At 37.6% G+C, this 19903-nt stretch overlaps 1 protein-coding gene across 5 annotated transcripts in view; it reads left to right on the top strand.

Moving 5' to 3' along the window:
- rnf220a (ring finger protein 220a) overlaps positions 1 to 19903 on the top strand; it is a 404962-nt gene that overhangs the window by 358382 nt on the left and 26677 nt on the right. For all 5 annotated transcript variants that reach the window (XM_078408445.1, XM_078408442.1, XM_078408444.1 and 2 more), the window contains exons 10-13: positions 406 to 492; positions 1490 to 1545; positions 2348 to 2429; positions 18199 to 18307. In XM_078408445.1, the coding sequence (XP_078264571.1) occupies positions 406 to 492; positions 1490 to 1545; positions 2348 to 2429; positions 18199 to 18307 (334 nt within the window). The remainder of the gene's footprint in view (positions 1 to 405; positions 493 to 1489; positions 1546 to 2347; positions 2430 to 18198; positions 18308 to 19903) is intronic.

Here is a 19903-nt window from a genome sequence, read left to right as displayed (position 1 = left end):
AGTGAGATAGAAGAATCTGGCTCAAAACATACAAGGTAGCCAGCTTGAAGGCTGAAAGTCCAACTGTTGATGGGTGATGTGAATGCCAACACAATCTAATAAACTATCTGTTGTAGTTGGCATTGAAATGATGGATCTAAAAATTATTACATGGTGAACTGAATTGTTGCTTTTCCAAGTTACCATCAATCTTATATTTGCTACTGGAGCTGTTACTGTACTGTTTGTACTATGATCATAACTCCAAGGGCATTGACACAAAATATATTTCTCATGAATTGGACCAAATATATACCAGTTTACGCAAGGGTGGTTTTTTGAGGTTAACAGGAACATTTTTCAATGTAACGGTGAAGTCTGCTGAAGTTCTTTTGTGGCCTGGTTATTTCCTTAATTGCTAAACAGATACACAGAAGCAGATATTATACCATGCACTGGAGAAGAACCAGGAGAGGCCAAAGAGAGGGAGGCACTACGTGGTGCTGTACTAAAGTAAGTGGAAACAGTAGTCCTGTTTCTTTACAGTAGAAATATGGTCTGCTGTTCTGTTGGGGGCAATTTTAGTGATTTTTGTTTGGCTCCTGAAACTTTTATCTAATTTTCAATTAATTTCAAAAAATCTAAATTTTACGGTAGGATTACATTTTTTGTGACTAATGAAATAAGCACATCTCATTTGTCTGGGTCTGAAATAAAAAGGCTTTGGTGTGTGCTAGCTTCACTCCATTTTGACTGGCCTTCCAATCATTTTTTTAAATATAAGTATCTGTTAAGTTGTTTTTCCACAGGAATAGTTAGTATGTGTAGTGAATGAATCACATTGCAAAATATATCTCTTGAAATTTGAATCAACAGAACCAATAAGAATATAATATCAAAAAAATACGTGAAAGGAAAGGAATACTTTTTTCCTTCTTGTGTTGCTTAATTTCAAGTGCAGTTCCCATTCCATGTTACTTGGAAGTAGTTCTTATATTAAACTGTTACCTTTTTACTAGATTCCAAAATACCTTTTTACAATTCAGAAATTATTTTGATTGATAATTTGCCTTCAGCAGAGCTGCCTTCCCTTTGATTGAGATAATGTAGAGGACAGTGTGAGACATTTTTAGTTTCCAGGTAAATTTTGATGTCAATCTCCATTGTGGTAGAAGTCTGCCCATTACCTTTTTTGAATACATGAATTGAAACATATCTCTCAAATCAATTTTTAAAAATTAGTCTCATTTCTCACCAAGTTATTTTAATAAATTAAAACCTTTATTACTTGAATGGGAATCATTTATCTAAGGAGATTTGGTTTATTTGCTATGTTGGGTCTTAAAGAAATACAACCATATTTGGTGCATTACATTCATAATCTTCTAGAAAAATTAAATTTGCATAATATGCTTGGATTCCTAATTCCAACATTGATTTCATTTTTCATATAAGATACAGTAATTTTGATAAGTGTGATAGTGATCATGATATATTATTATCTTTGCAGTGGTGGAACCCCCAGCAACAGAATAACACCAGAATTTTCCAAATGGGCAAGTGATGGTAGGTAGATGGACAAAGATGATTAGATGATTTTGATATTTCCCCTTATAGATATGCTTAAAATGATCCACTAAGTTGCTTTGAACATTTTATGGTGCTCTGAAGTTTAAAATCAGAAATTGACTTGTTAAATTGGGTAATATTTATGAAATTGCTCTGTTAACATTGGGTAAGAGAGGAAAGGGAAAACAACTCAGCGTGTCAGGCATCATCTGTGGATAGAGAAATGGAGTTCATATTTCACGTCAAAGGGTCTGCATGGCAGGAGAGCGATGTAATTTGAGAGCTGGTTAAGAGAATGGAATCTGATGAAAGCAGTGGGAGAGTGTGTGGGATCTGACAAGAGATGGGGGAGAAAATGACTGGGATCTGATAGGAGCCAGGAAAGGGTCAGATGAGAGCTGAGGCTAAGGGGAAGATTCTAGTGAGGGGCAAGGAAAAAGGCATCCATATTTCATTCGTTGAATACCGTGAAAGAGTACTTTAGATATTTTTTTATTCTCTTATTTTAAATTTTATTTGTTAATAAAAGCATTTTATTTCAAATGCTTGTATTAATATTTTTTTTTTAGTTATTCTTGACTAATTAATTCTTGAGCACTAAAATACAATTACAGTTGTAATATTGGAACTATGGGAAAATAAAATTTGTTTAATGTATTTTCATTTAAACCAATGCTTAGTCCAGTGCACAAAACTTTGATCATGCTGAGCACTGCATCTCTGATGTGCAAATTTGTATTTTTGAGAAATAGTGATTTAGTTTCAGTTGCTGGATCTTCTGCTTCTGATTTCTTTACAGAAATGCCCTCAACAAGTAATGGGGAGAGTGGTAAACTCGAGGTGCAGACACAGAAGACATGTAAAAATAGCGAGATTGAAAAGTAAGTGCATATGTATTGACAGAATGGATCAAAACAGTTTCTGTCCTGATTGACTCTCAAAACAGAAAGATTGCATTTCTGCATTTAAAGTGGTTGGTATCAGTGCATTTTAAGGGGAGAGTGAAGAAATTGCGCTAGAATTTCCATGGATCTATTGCGTACTTTTGGCTTGTCTAACTATTTTATAGGAGAGCCGTTTATTTGCCTGGAAATTCATTGGATAGTGATTTTCTTTCAGTAAATGACATGAAGCAGTAATTTCTGGGTCATTTAGAAATTTGACTGGCTTCTTTCATTCATAATTCTAACTTGCCTTGGAGCTTTGATATAATTTCTGGGAGACCCAGAACATCGTGGGCTGCCCTGTGCAGGATTGAAAAGAATGTCTGTCACTTGTATCAATTACATACCTTTAAACCTACAACACTCTGCCCTTCCCACTCTCCTGCATTGCACAGACCACTTCTCCCGGCAGAGTCCTGCAATTACCTGGGGGATCAGGCAGCATCTGTGAAGGGAATAGATGGGCATCGTGTCAGATCAAGATCCTTCAGACCCGAAACATTCCCTATTCATTCCCTCCACAGATGCTGTCTGATCTGCTGAATTACTCCAGCACTTTGTATTTTGCTCAAAATTCTAGCATCTGCAGTTCTTTGGGTATCCTGCAACTACTTGATCTGCTGTCACACTGCACAATGCACTTTTTCCACCTATTCCCTACATTATGGGTTTTCAGCTTGACCTCAATCCTCAGTTGTCAACAGAGCATTTATTTTCCCTTTGTATTTGTGGTTAATTAGCCACAACATGTACAAAAGTGATTAAGTTCTTCTTACATTGACTTTTTGTGTATGTTACACCAAAGGGTTTGTTGTAACATACACAAAAAATCGATGTAAGATCACTTTAATGCAATTTTGGTGATCTATAACTTGTGGTTGATCATGAATGTCGTTGCATAGTTTGAGAGATTCAGAACAAACGTGAATTAGCACAAGTTACCGACCGCTAAGTCTTGGTAACTGTGAGAAAGATGAGAAGAAATTGAGATTTCTACAGTCATTTTATTTCCATGACGTCCACCAGAGAGATTTGAAGTAACTGCAAACATTGTATATAAGAAAAAGCTTCTTGCCAAAAATCCTTGTCATATTCTGATTACCAAAACACTTCCTATGCTGATCCTGCAAACTCTTGTAAGCAGTGAAACAATTGCTAAATGGGCAATGTCGATTATGAGTTATCAGGGAATGTAATGTAAATAAAGGCATTCATCTTTTATTATTGCAGTCAGTCATTTCTAAAATGGAAAACATTTGTTTGTCTTTGAAAGAAACCTCATTATTATCATTTAGAAGTATTACTAAAAGGAATAGTAATTGTGTCATACATTTTTAAAGTGTCTCAAAAACATTCCATCAGTTAAATGTACTTTTTATGCAAATATTTATGTGGTGTTTAATTTTCTTGTGTTTGTTTATCTTTAGCAGTAGATTTGATATTTTGATCCAGCACCACATTTGTATTGTCTCTTGTAATTGGATTATTTATTTTCCATTTTGACAAATTTTATTTTCCTTATCCAGTTTGGTGATAGGAAGAGTATATTATTTTATTTAGACGTACAGGTATGTAGGTTAATTGGCTGGGTAAATGTAAAAATTGTCCCTAGTGGGTGTAGGATAGTGTTAATGTACGGGGATCGCTGGGCGGCACGGACTTGGAGGGCTGAAAAGGCCTGTTTCCGGCTGTATATATATGATATGATATTTAGATGCCTGGAAAAAAGTGAACCCTAGTTATATTTGATGACTAAGCATGTGTAGGTGTAATGGTTGCTGTTTGTGGGAAGTGTCTGTTGGAGTACAAAGTAAAAATGTGGTTGTAACAAGTGATTATGAAGGATGGGATGGCGAGTAGAAGTAGTCAGGTGACTGATGAAGGATGCAGGGATACTTTTATCTAAAAGGTCAAGACTAGATATTTGGTTCATAACCAGTTATTGGAGATGGACATGCTGTTTTATAGGGTTTGGTATATCCAGAATGTTCATGGATATACATTGTTCATGGATTAACATTTTTCATGTTAATTTGAAAAAAAAATCATTTTATAACTTAATTTTATCTTATAATAAAATGCTACTCATGACTTTCTGGAGGGGTTTTTTGTATGTTTTCCTTCAATATTTTTACCTTCATCTTATTTATAGTTGTCACTTGTTCCTCAAGAGAAAATTAGCTTTTAAGTTTATTTTAATTTAATGAAATTATGTTTTATATTTTAAGAATAATTGACAAGATTTACTCTTAAATATACTGTGAACTAAACATCCTAACTTGTTGTTCTCGTATACTTCATTTTCTCATTCCGATAATAGAGCATCACTGACTTAATCTGTAACTGTTACTTGGTAATTTGGGAATTTAGGTCTAAATATAGAATGCATGGTTTTACCTTTACTGAGATGCATGAATCTATTTTCCTTTTTTTTTAAATGGGATATAGTGCACAAACGTCTGCAAATGTACTGAGGTATCTAAGGTTGATTTATTTATTTACAATTTCTTTCCAACTCCTTTCAAGGTGAAAGTGCTTCTGTCCCCCAATTATTTTCTAATTTAATTTGAGCTTGTTGCTCAGGTAAATTACAGGCATGGCCCATTCACTCACATTCTACAGATTCTGCATCTGCTACCAGTTCACTCTCACTCCGACATTTACTTCTTTGCTATACCCGCCAGCCCCTCCTCTTTGTACCCCTCTCCACAATCCATCCATAAATCATGTGTCTGTATAATTATATTCACTTAACTGCAATTTGTACAAAAAGGGGAATTGCATTGTGAGATTCATAATGTATGAATGGCCCGTGGCACATTTTGCCAGTGAAATTTTATTTGTGTTCCAAGAAAACATATAAATTAAATACAGAATGTGTTCAGCATCTGACTTGCAGTGTTTAAAGTCAAATGTTAATAAATGCAACAGTTCAATCTGTACTATGTAGAAAGTGCAATCTATGAAATACATCACTAGTAATAAGAATTTACAGCTGTAAGTTTTTTTAAAGGTAACCAGAGTATACACAATGAATTTTAGCCATTTCTCTTCACAGAACAGAAACATTAATCAGAAACATCCAGTGGAATCAACTGTGTCATTAATATGAACACCAATCTGTCAGTGTTTGATATGAGTCACCTAAAACAAGAGTATTCTCCATTTCTGAGCAATGCTATCAAGGGAACCTTAAAAAAAGATATATATTAGGATTTTATCTGCATTGATAGCTTTTCCTCTGTTCATTCTCATCTCCTTTCCTACCCCCACTCCCCTTTCCTTCAAACAGGCACGCAGGTGTGCACACACTTCTAGATGAGTGGGTCTGTTAAATACTTTGTCAAAGCCAACAAAAGTTTGGACTGACTGATGACTCGGGGCTGCTTTGAACTGCCTAAATTAATATTAGGGTCATACTTTAAAGGCCATGGCTCCGAGACCAATGGTACCTGTCTTGCGGGTGGGGAGGGGGGTTGGGTGGGAAGAAAAAGTGGGTGATGATGTATGCCTAATGTGGCAGCAAGAGACCTTCAGTCGAGATTGATTCATCCTGGGCCAATATAGGCACTCTGCAAACTGGGAGACTAATGCTGGCATGATGTATGATACTAAGTGTTTTAGCAAGTCGAGGCATGAATCATTCAAGATGCTGCGTGTCAGAGTTAAAGCAAACAGTTCCTGGCGCTTGAATTCCTATTGGAGTCAGTTGCATTATGAGGAGTGTATGAAACAGACATGACGTATGAATGTTTATTTAATAATTCTCTAATATTTCCAGTGTGGCTAAGGCTTGTCCAGCAGGGAGTTATAAATCAGGAATAGGAGGCCATTAATCTGGGGGAATAAAATGGAGCGACACGTTTGCAGCTGCTACAAATGCAGGGATTTTAATATTCATCTCCCAGCCCTCAATGAGGCTGGCTTATGTACCCCTGGCAAGATAAATGGGACCTACAAGGCCGCCAATCTGATTGTTGCCAAATTTCATGCTTGCTTGAAACAATAGAAGACATTTCTGTGTAGATGTGGTAATTGAATCTGTCTTCCAATATATACATACTGATACATGGCCTCTGCAGTTTGAGAGTGCCTTTTGTAATATGCTTATCTGACAAAATTTAAGGTGAGGAATAATATATTTTAAATTTTATTTACGTTTCCATATAACAGTGGTAACTTTTGTAAATGGCAGAAACTCGAGGCAGTGGTTTCAATTGATTATTGCAGTAACTTTTAAATCCCCAGTGTTTCTAAATTGTTTGCTGTAATGCTTCATTACTTTTTAATTGAACATTGAACCTGAAAATAATGCTAAGCTGCTTGCACAAGGGGAGAAAAATTAAACCTAAATTATGCAGTTTGCATGAATAAATCCGACCTGAATCCAGTTGTGGATTTTAAGTGTAAAAAATTAAGAATTGTATTTATGAATTTAGCTACAGTTCTAAATTACTATTTTAAAGTTAATGCTTTGTGCATTATTGAAGGTACACTGAACATCTATTTCACTTGAAATACAAGTTTAGAATTGACTACTTTATATTTTATTCTATGAATTTTGTGATTTATTTCATTTTGATATCACTGCCCTTTTTTAATGAAACCTCATAACATTCCACCTTTTTATGTGAGATTTGAAGATAATTTGTAAATCTGGATTTATAAAACAAACTAATAATTTCAATTAATATTCCACATTTTGCACCCATTCTGTTTGGATCTATCGTAGCTGAGTCTCCTCTACAATTGTTGCTAGACTGAATTTGTGCTGAATAGTTAAGTGAAGGCACTCACTACTGACCTCTGGAAAGCCTGTCTTCAAAACCCAGCATTCAAGGTGGGGTGTTCTACTTTCCCAAAATTAATTTTTTTCAGGCATCATTGAAAGATGATTTTCGATGTCCAGCAACAGTTGGGCTACATTTTATATAACGAACAAATCACATTGTCATTTATCTAGGAAGACCAAATTTCAATTTTTAACTAGATTCTTTTAAATATTTTACCTGTAGTGAGAAAATAATTCATAATTTGCACCAACATATGTCCAATTTTTTGAGACATGTTTTAAAATTGGGACATGTTTTAAAAGTAGAATTTTGAAATAATTATGCTGACGGAATAGATTGAACACAATTACTTTGGTATGTGTGAGTTCTTCAGTAATAATTATGGCTCAGTAAGCCATTGCAAAACCAGTTATACTTTGTTCATTATCTTGATTGCATTTAAGGTTTTACAATGAGACCAGTTTATAAAAAGTTTAACTTCTTGTCAAATCAGCTATTTTAAAAGGACTTCCATCTTCATGGTTGTCTTTGCTAAATGTGATGTTGAAGTATGGTATCACTGGCGGTGAGTTATGGATTCCCACATTTAACCGTGTCAAACTCTACTGAATTTTCCATCCTTGGTCATTATCTTTGTTGCTGGTACCTATTGTTTCCAGTCTTTATCAGATGCTGTTGTTTTCTGATTGCTTTTCTTCTTTTCTACTTTGAAAGCATGTTAGACATTGAAAACAAGAAGTCACGTTATTGGTGAATATGAGTTACTCCTTGCTTGGTAGCTTTGGGGAGAATTATTCAGTTCATTAACAGCCCTTTCAAACAATTAAAATTTGGCTTTTTTCAATCTGTCAACCCAGCAAGTATAGAACAATGAAGCCAGTGTCCAAAACTGAAAAAAGGAGCATTCGGTAATGTTGTTTAAGATGTCCTGAATGTGTGTAAGGTGTAAAAGAAGTGAAATTTCTTTCTGAGCACACGTTTTTGTTGTCTTTTTATAAAAAGACAATAAAATATCCTGTGCTTTTGAAATGATTCCTCCATAGTTGCACAAAGCGTATTTTGTGTCCACTGAATCAGTAAATAATTGTACCAAGTCATTGGACAGTTGTATGAAAACAGTGAAAGTAATAGGTATAGGCGTCTCAAACTTGTAATGAATGCATGGTTTCAAATTATAACGTAAATAAAACTCAAGTTTATTAACTGAGGTGAAAAAAATAATCGAACTAGTGATAAACTTGCAGAATTTTAACATTTTTATACTCGCTGAACTGGAATAGGGTATTTCATTTCACTTATTGATTGTGAAATGCAGCATGGACAGTTAGAAAAGGTTGTTCCAATTGGGATCTCAGTATCATTGTGTTTTAATTGCTTAAACTATAAGCTACACCAAGGGTTAAAGGGGGGAGGGGAAGGGGGAAAAAATAAAAATACTGTGACGGCTCATGATAAATGAGTATTCTGAAAATACTGGATTCGATTAATTTCAATTAATGAAGTGAATTTTTGTTAAGAAAATTGGTTAATCCCTACAATTGATATACCCTCCAAGGTGGAATATGGTATTTATTTCAATTAAGTTAGTATGAATGTAATGAAATGCATAGAAATCAACAGTTTGTGGTACTGACCTGGCTGAGATCTGAGCTACAGAGACTGAAGAAAGCCAGCATACCTATCTTGCATTGCTGACCTATGAATAGTGCTAGTACTTGTAAATGTGTGCTTCCCTGGACCATTTCCCCAGCTAAATAGTGTCAGATGTGAAGAAAGGGAGAACTACTGTTGCCAACAAAGCTATACACCAGCTTGAGTTACTGTCCACGAGAGGAAGAAAAAATGAGTGCAGAATCTTGACATCCACTCACATTAATCAAAATCATTTAAAATAACTATTTCAATGCAGTAGTTAAGAATATCATGATATTTCTCAAAAAATACTGTTTGGTTTCATCTGTAAACATTCTGAAGTGTACTTTCTGTTATTTTCACTTTCTACATCCTCTGTCCTGTTAGTCTTCGATTTAAAAAAAAAAAGATTTTGGATAGAAACCTGTCCTATGAAATTCTGATCTGGAGTTATAAAGTGTTTTCAGTTCACCTCTGGTCGACAACGGGTCCAAAGGTGAAATGTGGGTTTTATTGATCTATTGTGTTGATCTGTACCCTTCCTTACTCCCTCTCTGTCCCAGCCATGCTAACGTTTGTTTTCGTAAGAAGCATATTTAGATAACTAAGCAATTCTGGCTAACGTATGTATTTTTCTGTGATTATGACCATTACTCATTGAGTTTAACACAATAGAATCAGCTATTCATATATTTCAGGTTTCTGATGGTGTGTAAACTAATATGATTTAATTAATGGATTGCATAGTGAAGCCATCTGAGGTGTTAATTTGGGAATTCCTCTGTTTAATTTGAGGAGCAAAGAGCACACGTGTGCACTAATGTTTAACAAATGACCTGTTCTATCTGATAGACCCAGTTGGGTCCATTGAGACTTTCCATCGTGATCATTATTTGCTAATGAAGTTAATGGATTCTGTTAGAGGCTGTATTGTTGCCCAGGCAGACACGATATAAGATAATTAATTCAGCATGAGTTACTAGGGCTGGTGGGAGAATACACCATTGCACAAGTTTAATTCAGATTTTTAAAGTAGAAGCATAATGACTAATAGTTATAGTCCTTCTGGCTTAGTTTATTTTGCCAGCCAACTATTTCAAAAGTTGCATGTAATTCACAAAATTAATCTGTATGGAAAGGTTTGATGCACAGTCATTAAAACTCACAAGAGCTTATGTGTTACCTTTTGAAATTCAGGAATTATAGTTTTGATCATTTATAAATAACCAAAGGTTACCGACCATGGACCTAAAAGTGGAAAAGCAATTCATAAAGGCTGACTGTTGCTTTCATCATTCATTTGGGGACCTCATTGAAACATACAGTATAGCGAAAGGCTTGGATAGAGTGGGTGTGGAAAGGATGTTTCCACGAGTGGGAGAGTCAAGGACTAGAGGTCATAACCTCAGAAATAAAGGACGTTATTTTAGGTAGGAGATAAAGAGAATTTTCTTTTGTCAGATGGTGGTGAATCTGTGGAATTCTATGCCACAAAAGGCTGTGGAGGCTAATTCAGTGGATAATTTTAAGGCAGAGATAGATAGATTCTTGATTAGTACAGGTGTCAGGTTATGGGGAGTAGGCAGGAGAATGGGGTAAGGATGGAGAGATAGATCAGCCATGATTGAATGGCAGAGCAGACGATGGGCCGAATGGCCTAATTGTACTCTTATCCCTTATGACCTAATAAATAATATTCTTCCTGATTCTCCTATTTTGTACATCGAATAATGACTAATTCAAAGCGGGTAGGAGAGAGATTATTGTTACTGGCACTTTTCACAGCATCAGGATTTTGCAGTCAGTGAAATACTTTCTGAAGTGTAACCATTCATATGATATAAGTAGTTTGGTCATGACAGTTCCGCAAGTTTGATAATTACCAGGTAACCTCAAACATTGATAGGATCAAATCTTGCCCAGGATACAAGAAATAACTTGCTTACACTTTAAAATAGTGCCATGGAATCCTTTACATCTCACAGATAGAGTAAACAAAACTGACTTTTGTTGAAGAGGAAGGCATCTTCGACAGTGCACCAGTGCCTTGACGCTATTGTATCAACTTACATTTTTGTGCTCAAGTCGCTGGAGTGATACTTGAATCCACAATCTTGTGATTCAGTCACTATTCTAACCACCGAAGCCTCAGTTGAGACTATGCAGGGATATCACACAAACATTGAAGTTTATCCAACTTGTGCTTTAAAAAAAACAGTTGTCATGTGAACATGGTCTTGACTGGTCACTGAAATGCTTTGGGATCATTTCCAAGTCTGATCCTTGTTATTCAAAATCTGGAAGTGCACAAGTTTTCTCCAGCTGCTACTATGCACATGCAGAAACATATGCATCTTGCCCTCCACGTGCTTTAGTCAGTGCTTGTTTTGTAGGATTTTGTCATCTCACAAAATTGTTTTATGCACCCACAACTGAACAAGTAATACTCTCAGTTAAGATGAATCACCACTTGCATATTTAAAGTAACTGACCCTCATAAACCCAAATTAAACCAAAATTAAATGGTTAATGAGCACAGTCCGGTTAATAAATGTGATTTTAACAAGGTCTGGACCATATGAACCTACAATAACAAAATCAATATTCTCTCTATTGATTGTGCAGTATTCACATATTGCGCTGATCTTTGGGTAGTGCAGCAATTTTTTACAACTAAATCAAAACTTGATGTGGCCTACTCATTGATTACAGGCTGCACCACACCTGCTACTTGGCTTCTTCTGGACTTTTTTCAAAGAATTGCTCCTACCCATTTGTTATCGAGATCAACCACATTGTGTTCTTTGACTGAGAAGATAGCCCTGTGAGCATTCTTTAGGCCTGTGACATTGCTGCTGTGACCAGCCATTAAGAAGAATGCCAAATTAATTAAGATTTTAGTTTTCCCTGCCTTCACTATAAATCAGTAGTTACCAATACCAGTATCATTTTTACACAATGCAAAATAAACTTCCTCTATTTTATCATAAGGATGGTTGTACAATTTTTAATGAGAAACCTTAAATAAATAAATACATGAAAAAATGTGGAATTAATAGTAGACTTGTCTTCCCACGCAGATGTGACATAGATTTTCTTTAGCATGGAAACGAGCCCTATGGCCCAACTCCTCCATATGGACCAAGTTGCCTAACAAAGCCAGTTCCATGTGCCTGCGCCAGGGCCATATCCTTCCAAATATTTCTTACCCATGTGTCTGCCCAAGTGCCTTTTCAGTTGCATAACTGTACCTGGTTCTGTACCTGAATGTAGTCACAGGAAGAACATGCAAACGATATGCTAGCACTGATGGTCAGCGTTGAACCTGGGTCACTGAAGCTGTAGGCAATATTTCTACCAGCTGTGCCACTGTGTTGTCCACTTACAGCTGGCTGAAGTTGGACTCTTTTACAATCCAGAATTGGTATGCCAGTTTCATGGAGTTTCCCAGTAGTTTGGATTTCTTGTGTTTTTTATTATTTTAAATATATTTAGTTTTGCACATAGCTGTGGAATATCTTTGAATGTTTGCAAGTATCCTGTACATCCAAGCTATTTAGCATATAGCTGGTTGCCAGAGCATTTCTGAGGGACAGATAATCAAAGAGGCAGGATGAAATTGGATGTGTTCAGGAGTTCTTGCTTGAGATTCCCTTCAAGCTAAGAGTTCTTACAGCAAGTACCTGCATGCGAGCTAACTTGCTACTCGCAAGACATTTTGGCCAACTCCAAAACTATCTATTCATCTCGAATGTAACTTGTGGTTTTTCTACATTTTGTAAGTGGCCATATAAGATTTTTATTGTGCATGTTTTTTATTCACCCTCATTCATATTTTACTGCCAAGTGTGTTAAATCTATTTTTAATGTGTATTTATGTTTTGATAGAAAAATATGTGGCCAGCCTTCAAAGATTTGTTGAGTATCCGTCGGAAACTTCTTAAATTGCAAAATCAATTTGTGACTGCCAATGTGCAAAATTGGCCCAGACCTCCTGAGTGCAGTGAATAAATCTACCCAGGCTAATTTGTGCAGCACTAAATTTTCGGGAAACTAATGCCTTTTCAATGCTTGACACTAAGATTTGCTTACTTGCACGATAGATGTGGTTTATAGGGCCCTTGTGCAAGTGATAAATGGTTGTTGGTTACACGGTTGCATAAAGTGATCATTTTGGTCTTTGGAAGCTTCATGTCATGATTTGAGGATGTTTATCAAATGTGAAGTATTTCTTGGATGTTTTAGAACCATGAATTAGTTAGTAAGTATGCTGCAAGAAGATTTGCGTCATGTGCTGCTGTTTATTGTTAAAAAAGCTGTTGATGATTTGATGCAGAGTTTTAGCTTTTTGTCTCTTCCTTTATCTTCCCTTTCTCCTCAACTGTATAATTTTATTACCTCTTATGATTCTCTTCTGGACTTAAAGTGGGGAGGGAGTAGTGGTGAAGTGGGTGAGGTGGTAACAAGGGACTGAAAGGACCATCTGCTGTGTGCTTCTGTGTTCTTGATTGGTCTGTTGGGAGTGCAACTTATCAATGGATGTCAGTATTGCACCTTTATCATTCACTGCACATTATCTGCCAGTGTGATTAGTATAGTACCACCACAGCATTTTCTTTTTCTTTGTTTACTCAACAGATTGATGGAAAGCATTATGATTTTGGTGTTTTAACAAATGTTGTTGATGCTCAACATAAATTGTCAAATGCCGGAATCTTTGTACAGTTCAGCCTGCAATGCAAGGGTTAGGGTTTTGGTGCAGTCTGCCTCATTGCAGTAAATCAGACCTTTCCACAATTACCACCACCTGCCTGTGGCTTCCATTGGCTTCACAGCCCAAGTCCCTTTTGAATGTCTGTAAATAAACTGCCAGTAGATATCACATCAGTCAATTTGTGCAATGCCTTTTCAGTATTGTTTTCTGCCTAGAATATCATGAACATGTTAAGAAAATTACAGTTTCAAAATTATTTAATCAGTATTGTTTAATTCAAATGGAACAGTTTCTTCACAATATAACTTGTCACCACTGACAAATCAAGAATTGTACCAATAGCTATGTATGAAGCATTATTCACTTTAGGCTGCACAAATGTATTGCTTGTTTGATTGCCTCGCTTTGCATGTCTTTAAGGCTACTTGGAAACACAGGAAGAATTATATTTTGTTGACATTTTCTTTTCTGAGAATAGGGTAGGGCTATTCACTCCTTCAAGCATGTTCTTTCAATCATTCAAGCAATGGCTGGTCTGTCTTTTGTGTTGCAATTTCTTATTTTTCCCTTGTTTAATGCAGCCACCGCAGCAATCAAAATTTCAATTAACTTGGGACCCAAAGTATTTTGGAAGAAAGAATTGCACATTTCCACAATTCAATTTTTCTTTTTGTGAAAGCTGCTGGTTGGTTTCCGTTCTGTTGTTAAGGATGTGCCAGCATATTCTAGATTCACCCCTGTGAGGACAAATGATTGGCCGTGTTATTACAGGACCAGGTCTAACCTGGTATAAGTTCAGGAGACAGATTCAGTCAGCATAAGTGTAGTGTGTTTGTATTCAGGCATTTACTAAGTCCTAACTATTAAGGAATATTGAGAGAAGATGAGGTTCTGGTTCAGATACTTAAAAGCTGTGCCTTACTAAAGAAGAAGTAGGAGTAAGATTAATCTCACTGTTTCATCCAACCCTTTTGTTTGTTTTGCCTTTCTATTGAAGAAAGCACTTGTACAGTTGGGATACAGGCCCTCTGGCCCAAATTGTCCATGTCAACCAGGATGCCCATCTAACCTGGATCAATTTGCCCCTGTGTGGCCCCTATCCCTCTAAAGCTTGAGTACACGTATCTCCAAAAAGATGGATATGTCATTTTAGTATTTTGAAGTTTCAGTGACACATGATATTTACATGAATTCTGCTGTACTAGCTCGCATCATAGATTAGTGTAGAAAAATATTGTAGTAAATAGCCGGCATAGACCCGTTGGGTCCCAATCTCTCCTGTGGGCGTGGCAACCCCCGTTGGGTGCAAACCTCCTGCGAGCCTAGCAACCTTCCCCCGACTGATCCAAAACTCTCCTGCGGGCCTGGCAACCCTCCGTGCTAACCTCTCCTGCGGGCGCGGCAACCCCCGATGGGTTCAACCCTATCCTGACAATCCATGGACACGTTGCCGGCCAGGGAGTGTCCCCCTGGGCGAGGGCACGGCGAGAGAGGAGAGGAAAGGGGAGAGGGAGACACTCACCTCAGCCCGGGGGGGCCATGCGTCGGCCAGAGCGAGCCGTGGACCCGTTGGGTGAAAAAGTCTCCTGTAGCTGCAGCTCGGCGGCGACGCACATTTTGTTTGACCCTCTGCCGCCGCGCTGCACTACAGGGGGAAGGTCAGGCACGGGGCATGCTGGGACAGGTGCTGGTCCTCACGGTGGGGGGGGAAACACATTTATTAAAGTTTCAGCTCGACGGATCAGCAGCAGCGGCTGCTGGACGACTCAGCAGCTCCCCCCCCCATTGACGGCCACTCCCATCACTTGGATGGGTCCCATTGTGACGTCGAACGCGGCTGACGGCCAGGGTAAATGGAAAAGGTTTTTTTTTTAACTTTAAAAGGTGATTTTTAAGGTTTATAAAGCGAAAATTAAAAAATATATAACAAACATTTGAAGCCCATGACAATGGTGAGTAAGGTGGGCCTAGAATTGTCGCACTATCGTGTACTGTTTTGGCTGTATTTCGAAAACAAATATAAGCACAAATAATCAAACACATCCACAAATATACAAGATGATAGTTTTAGTAATATATATATATATATATATAGATAGATATGCTTAGAGTCAGCATTCTGCACACTTACTTCCAAATGATTGTACTTGTGTATAATATGATCTGATTGAATTGGATAGCACATGAACCAAGTTTTCTCAGTACCCCAGTACATGTGACAATAATAAATCAATACCAATACCAAATACCTCCCCACTTTGATCAAGCTTTTGTCCAGGGCAATCTATGCTCATGTTTATCTCGTACTTTGTAAACAAAAAAAATTTAAAAATTAAAATTAAAAGTGGGAGAGTTTAGGACTAGAGGTCATAGCCTCAGAATTAAAGGACGTTCTTTTAGGAAGGAGATGAGGAGAAATTTATTTAGTCAGAGGGTGGTGAATCTGTAGAATTCGTTGCCACAGAAGGCTGTGGAGGCCAAGTAGATTCTTGATTAGTACGGGTATCAGAGGTTATGGGGAGAAGGCAGGAGAATGGGGTTAGGAGTGATAGATAGGTCAACCATGATTGAATGGCGGAGTAGACTTGATGGACCGAATGGCCTAATTCTACTATTCCTTATGATCTTTTATGAAGCAAGCTGCTTGAGGAGGTAGATTAGACAGATACAAAAACAACATTTAAAAGACATGGACAGATACATGGATAGGAAAGGTTTAGAGGGATGTGGGCCAATCACGAGAGAATAGAACCAGCTTAGATGAGCATCTTGGTCGGCATAACAAATTGGGCCAACGGGCCTTTTTCTGTGCTGTATAATTCCATGACTATATGCATTGATATGTTTTCTATTCAGATGTTTGAGCTAAATGGTTTACCCCATTCCTGTAGCAGCCTTTTGTAATCAGCGCACATTTGGAAGTCATAGCAGCAGTCTTTCCAGGGGGAGCGTTGTTTTCTCATGTGTCCATATAATTACCTGTCCCTTTATATTAGTACCATTATAATTAATAGTAATTGTCTTCCAACTTTTAGTTAAGTGTATTTCAGTGTCATGCCAATTTGTGATTTTTTTGGCAGAAAATGAATTAGATTTTGTTGAATACATCGAGGCTCTTATGTGCTTTCTTTTAAACATTATTTCTTCTAATGCATGCATATCTCTGAATAGTACAACAACGTAATTATTCATAATTTGATTCTCCGTATGACATTTCTTTGTTGGTGAATTGCTATTTATTGACTTAAGTGACATTCTGAAGATGTGGGTGTCATTTGGCATAGTGACATTTGAAGTTGGGTGCTTTCCAGAAGTATTTTAAAATTGCAGTCTACTTTTCAAATATACACATGCTCATCATTTATCCATTCATGAACGGAAATGCCTGCTGTGTTAATCCTTTCAATTTCTTTTCCATTCCTCCCAACTCTTTATCAGTCGTTTGTGTTGCTTTAAAAAAAAAAATCAATTATAAAATTTGATACAAAAATCAAATTTGTATTATTTCCCATTTTATTTTAATCTTGCCAAATGTTTTGAAATTGTTGCTCTGTTTATTTCACATCAATAAACAAAGAGATTATTAGATCAGGGGACTGACATGGTTAGTTTAAATATGGAAATGATGGGAAAGATGCAAGCGATACATGCACTCAGTGCTTTGTCGGGGTTTGAAAATGTGTGATACAGTAAACACTACATTTTAACAGACCCCTTTATAATGGATTTTGGTTATTGCGGGCGGACCCCCGACTCGCACCGCCTCCCTGGCCGCGTCGAGCGCATGCTTCCGAGGACCCTGCCCGACTTGCAAGGTGCACCAGTGAGCCCTTCTTCACCCACCACGGTCCTTCACGATCCAAGCTGTTCTTGCGGTTCATGTTGTAACCCCTGGGGTCAGCTCTTTCTTCAGGACGCTGCCACCGACGGGACACCGTCACTGTGGGGCTCCGACCCCTCTCACCAGCTGCTGTTTCTTCCATCTGTTTGTCTCCTCCTCATGTCGCTCTGCCCACTTGGCCTCTTCCCCCCCCCCCCCCCTCCGATTGCCGCCAACTCCTCCTTCTCCCCCAAGTTGCCGACATACTCCACCTTGGAAGCAGCAGGAGGTGAGACGGGTGGTGAAGAAGGGCTCGTTGGTGCAGTTAAGTGGCTAGATTTAAGGTGAAATGACACAAAGAGCAGGAATAACTCAACAGACTGAATCAGTCTGAAGATGGGTCCTGACCCAAAACATCACCTATCCATGTTCTCCAGCGATGCTACCTGACCCGCTGAGTTATTCCAGCACTTTGTGTCCTTTTGTGTATTAGCCATCATATGTAGTTCTTTGTTTTAACTGGATACAATGATAATACCTTACTCGGTTATAACGAACAATCGGGAATCACGGACACTATCCCCCCTGCTACGGTCCGTTATAATGAGGATTTACTAAGTTGTGAAATTTGAATTTGCATGTTACCTGTTTTCTGTTTTGTTTGTGTGTTAAATAAAGGCCATAATGTCCGTTGTTTGCAAGCATATTTTGACTAACTTCAAAATTGTTTTTTGCTTATTTGTACAGGATATCTGAAGATGCAACTGTAACGACAATTGAAGCACTGAAAGCCCGCATCCGTGAATTGGAACGACAACTGTCCCGTGGAGATAGATATAAATGTCTTATTTGTATGGTAGGCAATTTTTATTTTGTGACCACCTCTTGTAAAAGTCTTGTCCTTTGTTTACAAATGTTTACATTTTTGGGCAAATCATACAAGTATGATTTATTTGAGGTTCTAATACTTTTGATAGAAACTTTTGAAAGTAACATTTTAACTTGAGGTCAGTGGCAGTGAACATGCTTTTGCCCAATGCCTTGGTGAATCATTTTAATAATCCAGTCTCTAATTTGTATATTATCCCCTCACCTATATTCACCTATTACCTGCCAAACTTTGTACTGCCCCTCCACTCTTCCAGCTTTCTTCCTCTCACCCTCCACACCATCAGTGTGAAGAAGGGTCCTAACCCAAATAGCACCTATCAGGAAGAAAGTTTAAACCTGGGCCGCTGAGTTACTCCAGCACTTAATGTCCTAATTGGTGTATAAATGTTTGATCTATTGAAAACTGAAAATTCGGAATCTGCACAAATGATTGGTAATTTTCAAGAAATTAATTATTGAATTAAATAACTATAATACCTTTAAACTTTCTTCCTGAAAGGTTGTATCCTGAAGCTCCTACCAGTTTTTGTGTAACTTCTTTTTCCCTTTTGTTCCAAATATAAATGAGCTTTAAATTGTTGATTTTTAAATATGACGTCTTCTGATAATGGAAGGCACCTGGGTTTCTGAAAGGAATGGATTTAGATTTATTTCTGTTCTGATGGTCAGCTTCCACTGCTCACATGCATGAGTGAGGCTCGTAATTTGCTCGCAGGACTTTGCAGAAATTTAGGTGCCCAGCAAAATGTGAGTTCTACTTTCAATTTTGCTGGTAAGCTTTAGTAATTGCTCGTTCAAAAAAATAAATTGCATGTGAGCTACAATTCCCGCTGTCATGGCACCAGTAATCCACTACCACATCAGGGTGATTTTGTCACTTGAAACCTGCTGTTTTGTAGATGAATGATGAGAAATACTGTATTTTACATGTGATTTGGTATGATCTGCTTTTTCTTCAAATGCATTACTGCTTATAGTTCCAGGTATTTCTGCTTTCTGTTTCTATTCCTACTCTAATTATTTTCCACTGGGTTGTGCAGCTTCTCTAGTTCAGTGGCACAATACCAAACTGAGTGCAGCATTCAATTTTCAACTTGACCTATCTATTGAAGTGGACCACTAACAAATGAGCAGTGCTTGCTATACATTGAACTTTCACTTCCCTGTAGACCTTACGGGGCTCGATCATCTGAATGGCTGCACATGACTAGCCTGCAGTTCAATGGGTTGGACCTGTGGCAAACTGTACTCTGCCTGTCCATCATTAGCACAAGAAGGAGGCCACATGATCAAGCCCTATCTGTTGTGAAGATTTGTAATGCTTGATTGTTCCGGGCCATTACCTGAAAAATCCTTCAAGACATTTCTCAGTTGTTTCCTGTTTGGGTGACATGGGGAGTGGCTTCATAACCAGCCACTCCCCATGTCACAGCGGAACAATGTCTCTTAGGATGTCAGTTGCCTCCGAGAGGGTATATTTAAACATACTTTTCACAAATTAGCCTCCCTTGCCTGTTTTGCTGTCTTAAAAAATGTGTCAGCATTCACTATCCCTTACGAT

Source organism: Rhinoraja longicauda, chromosome 11 (assembly GCF_053455715.1).
Source record: "Rhinoraja longicauda isolate Sanriku21f chromosome 11, sRhiLon1.1, whole genome shotgun sequence".
Taxonomy (NCBI): Eukaryota; Metazoa; Chordata; class Chondrichthyes; order Rajiformes; family Arhynchobatidae; genus Rhinoraja; species Rhinoraja longicauda.
The sequence above is the reverse complement of the archived record's forward strand: the minus strand, read 5'-3'. Positions and strand labels throughout refer to the sequence as shown.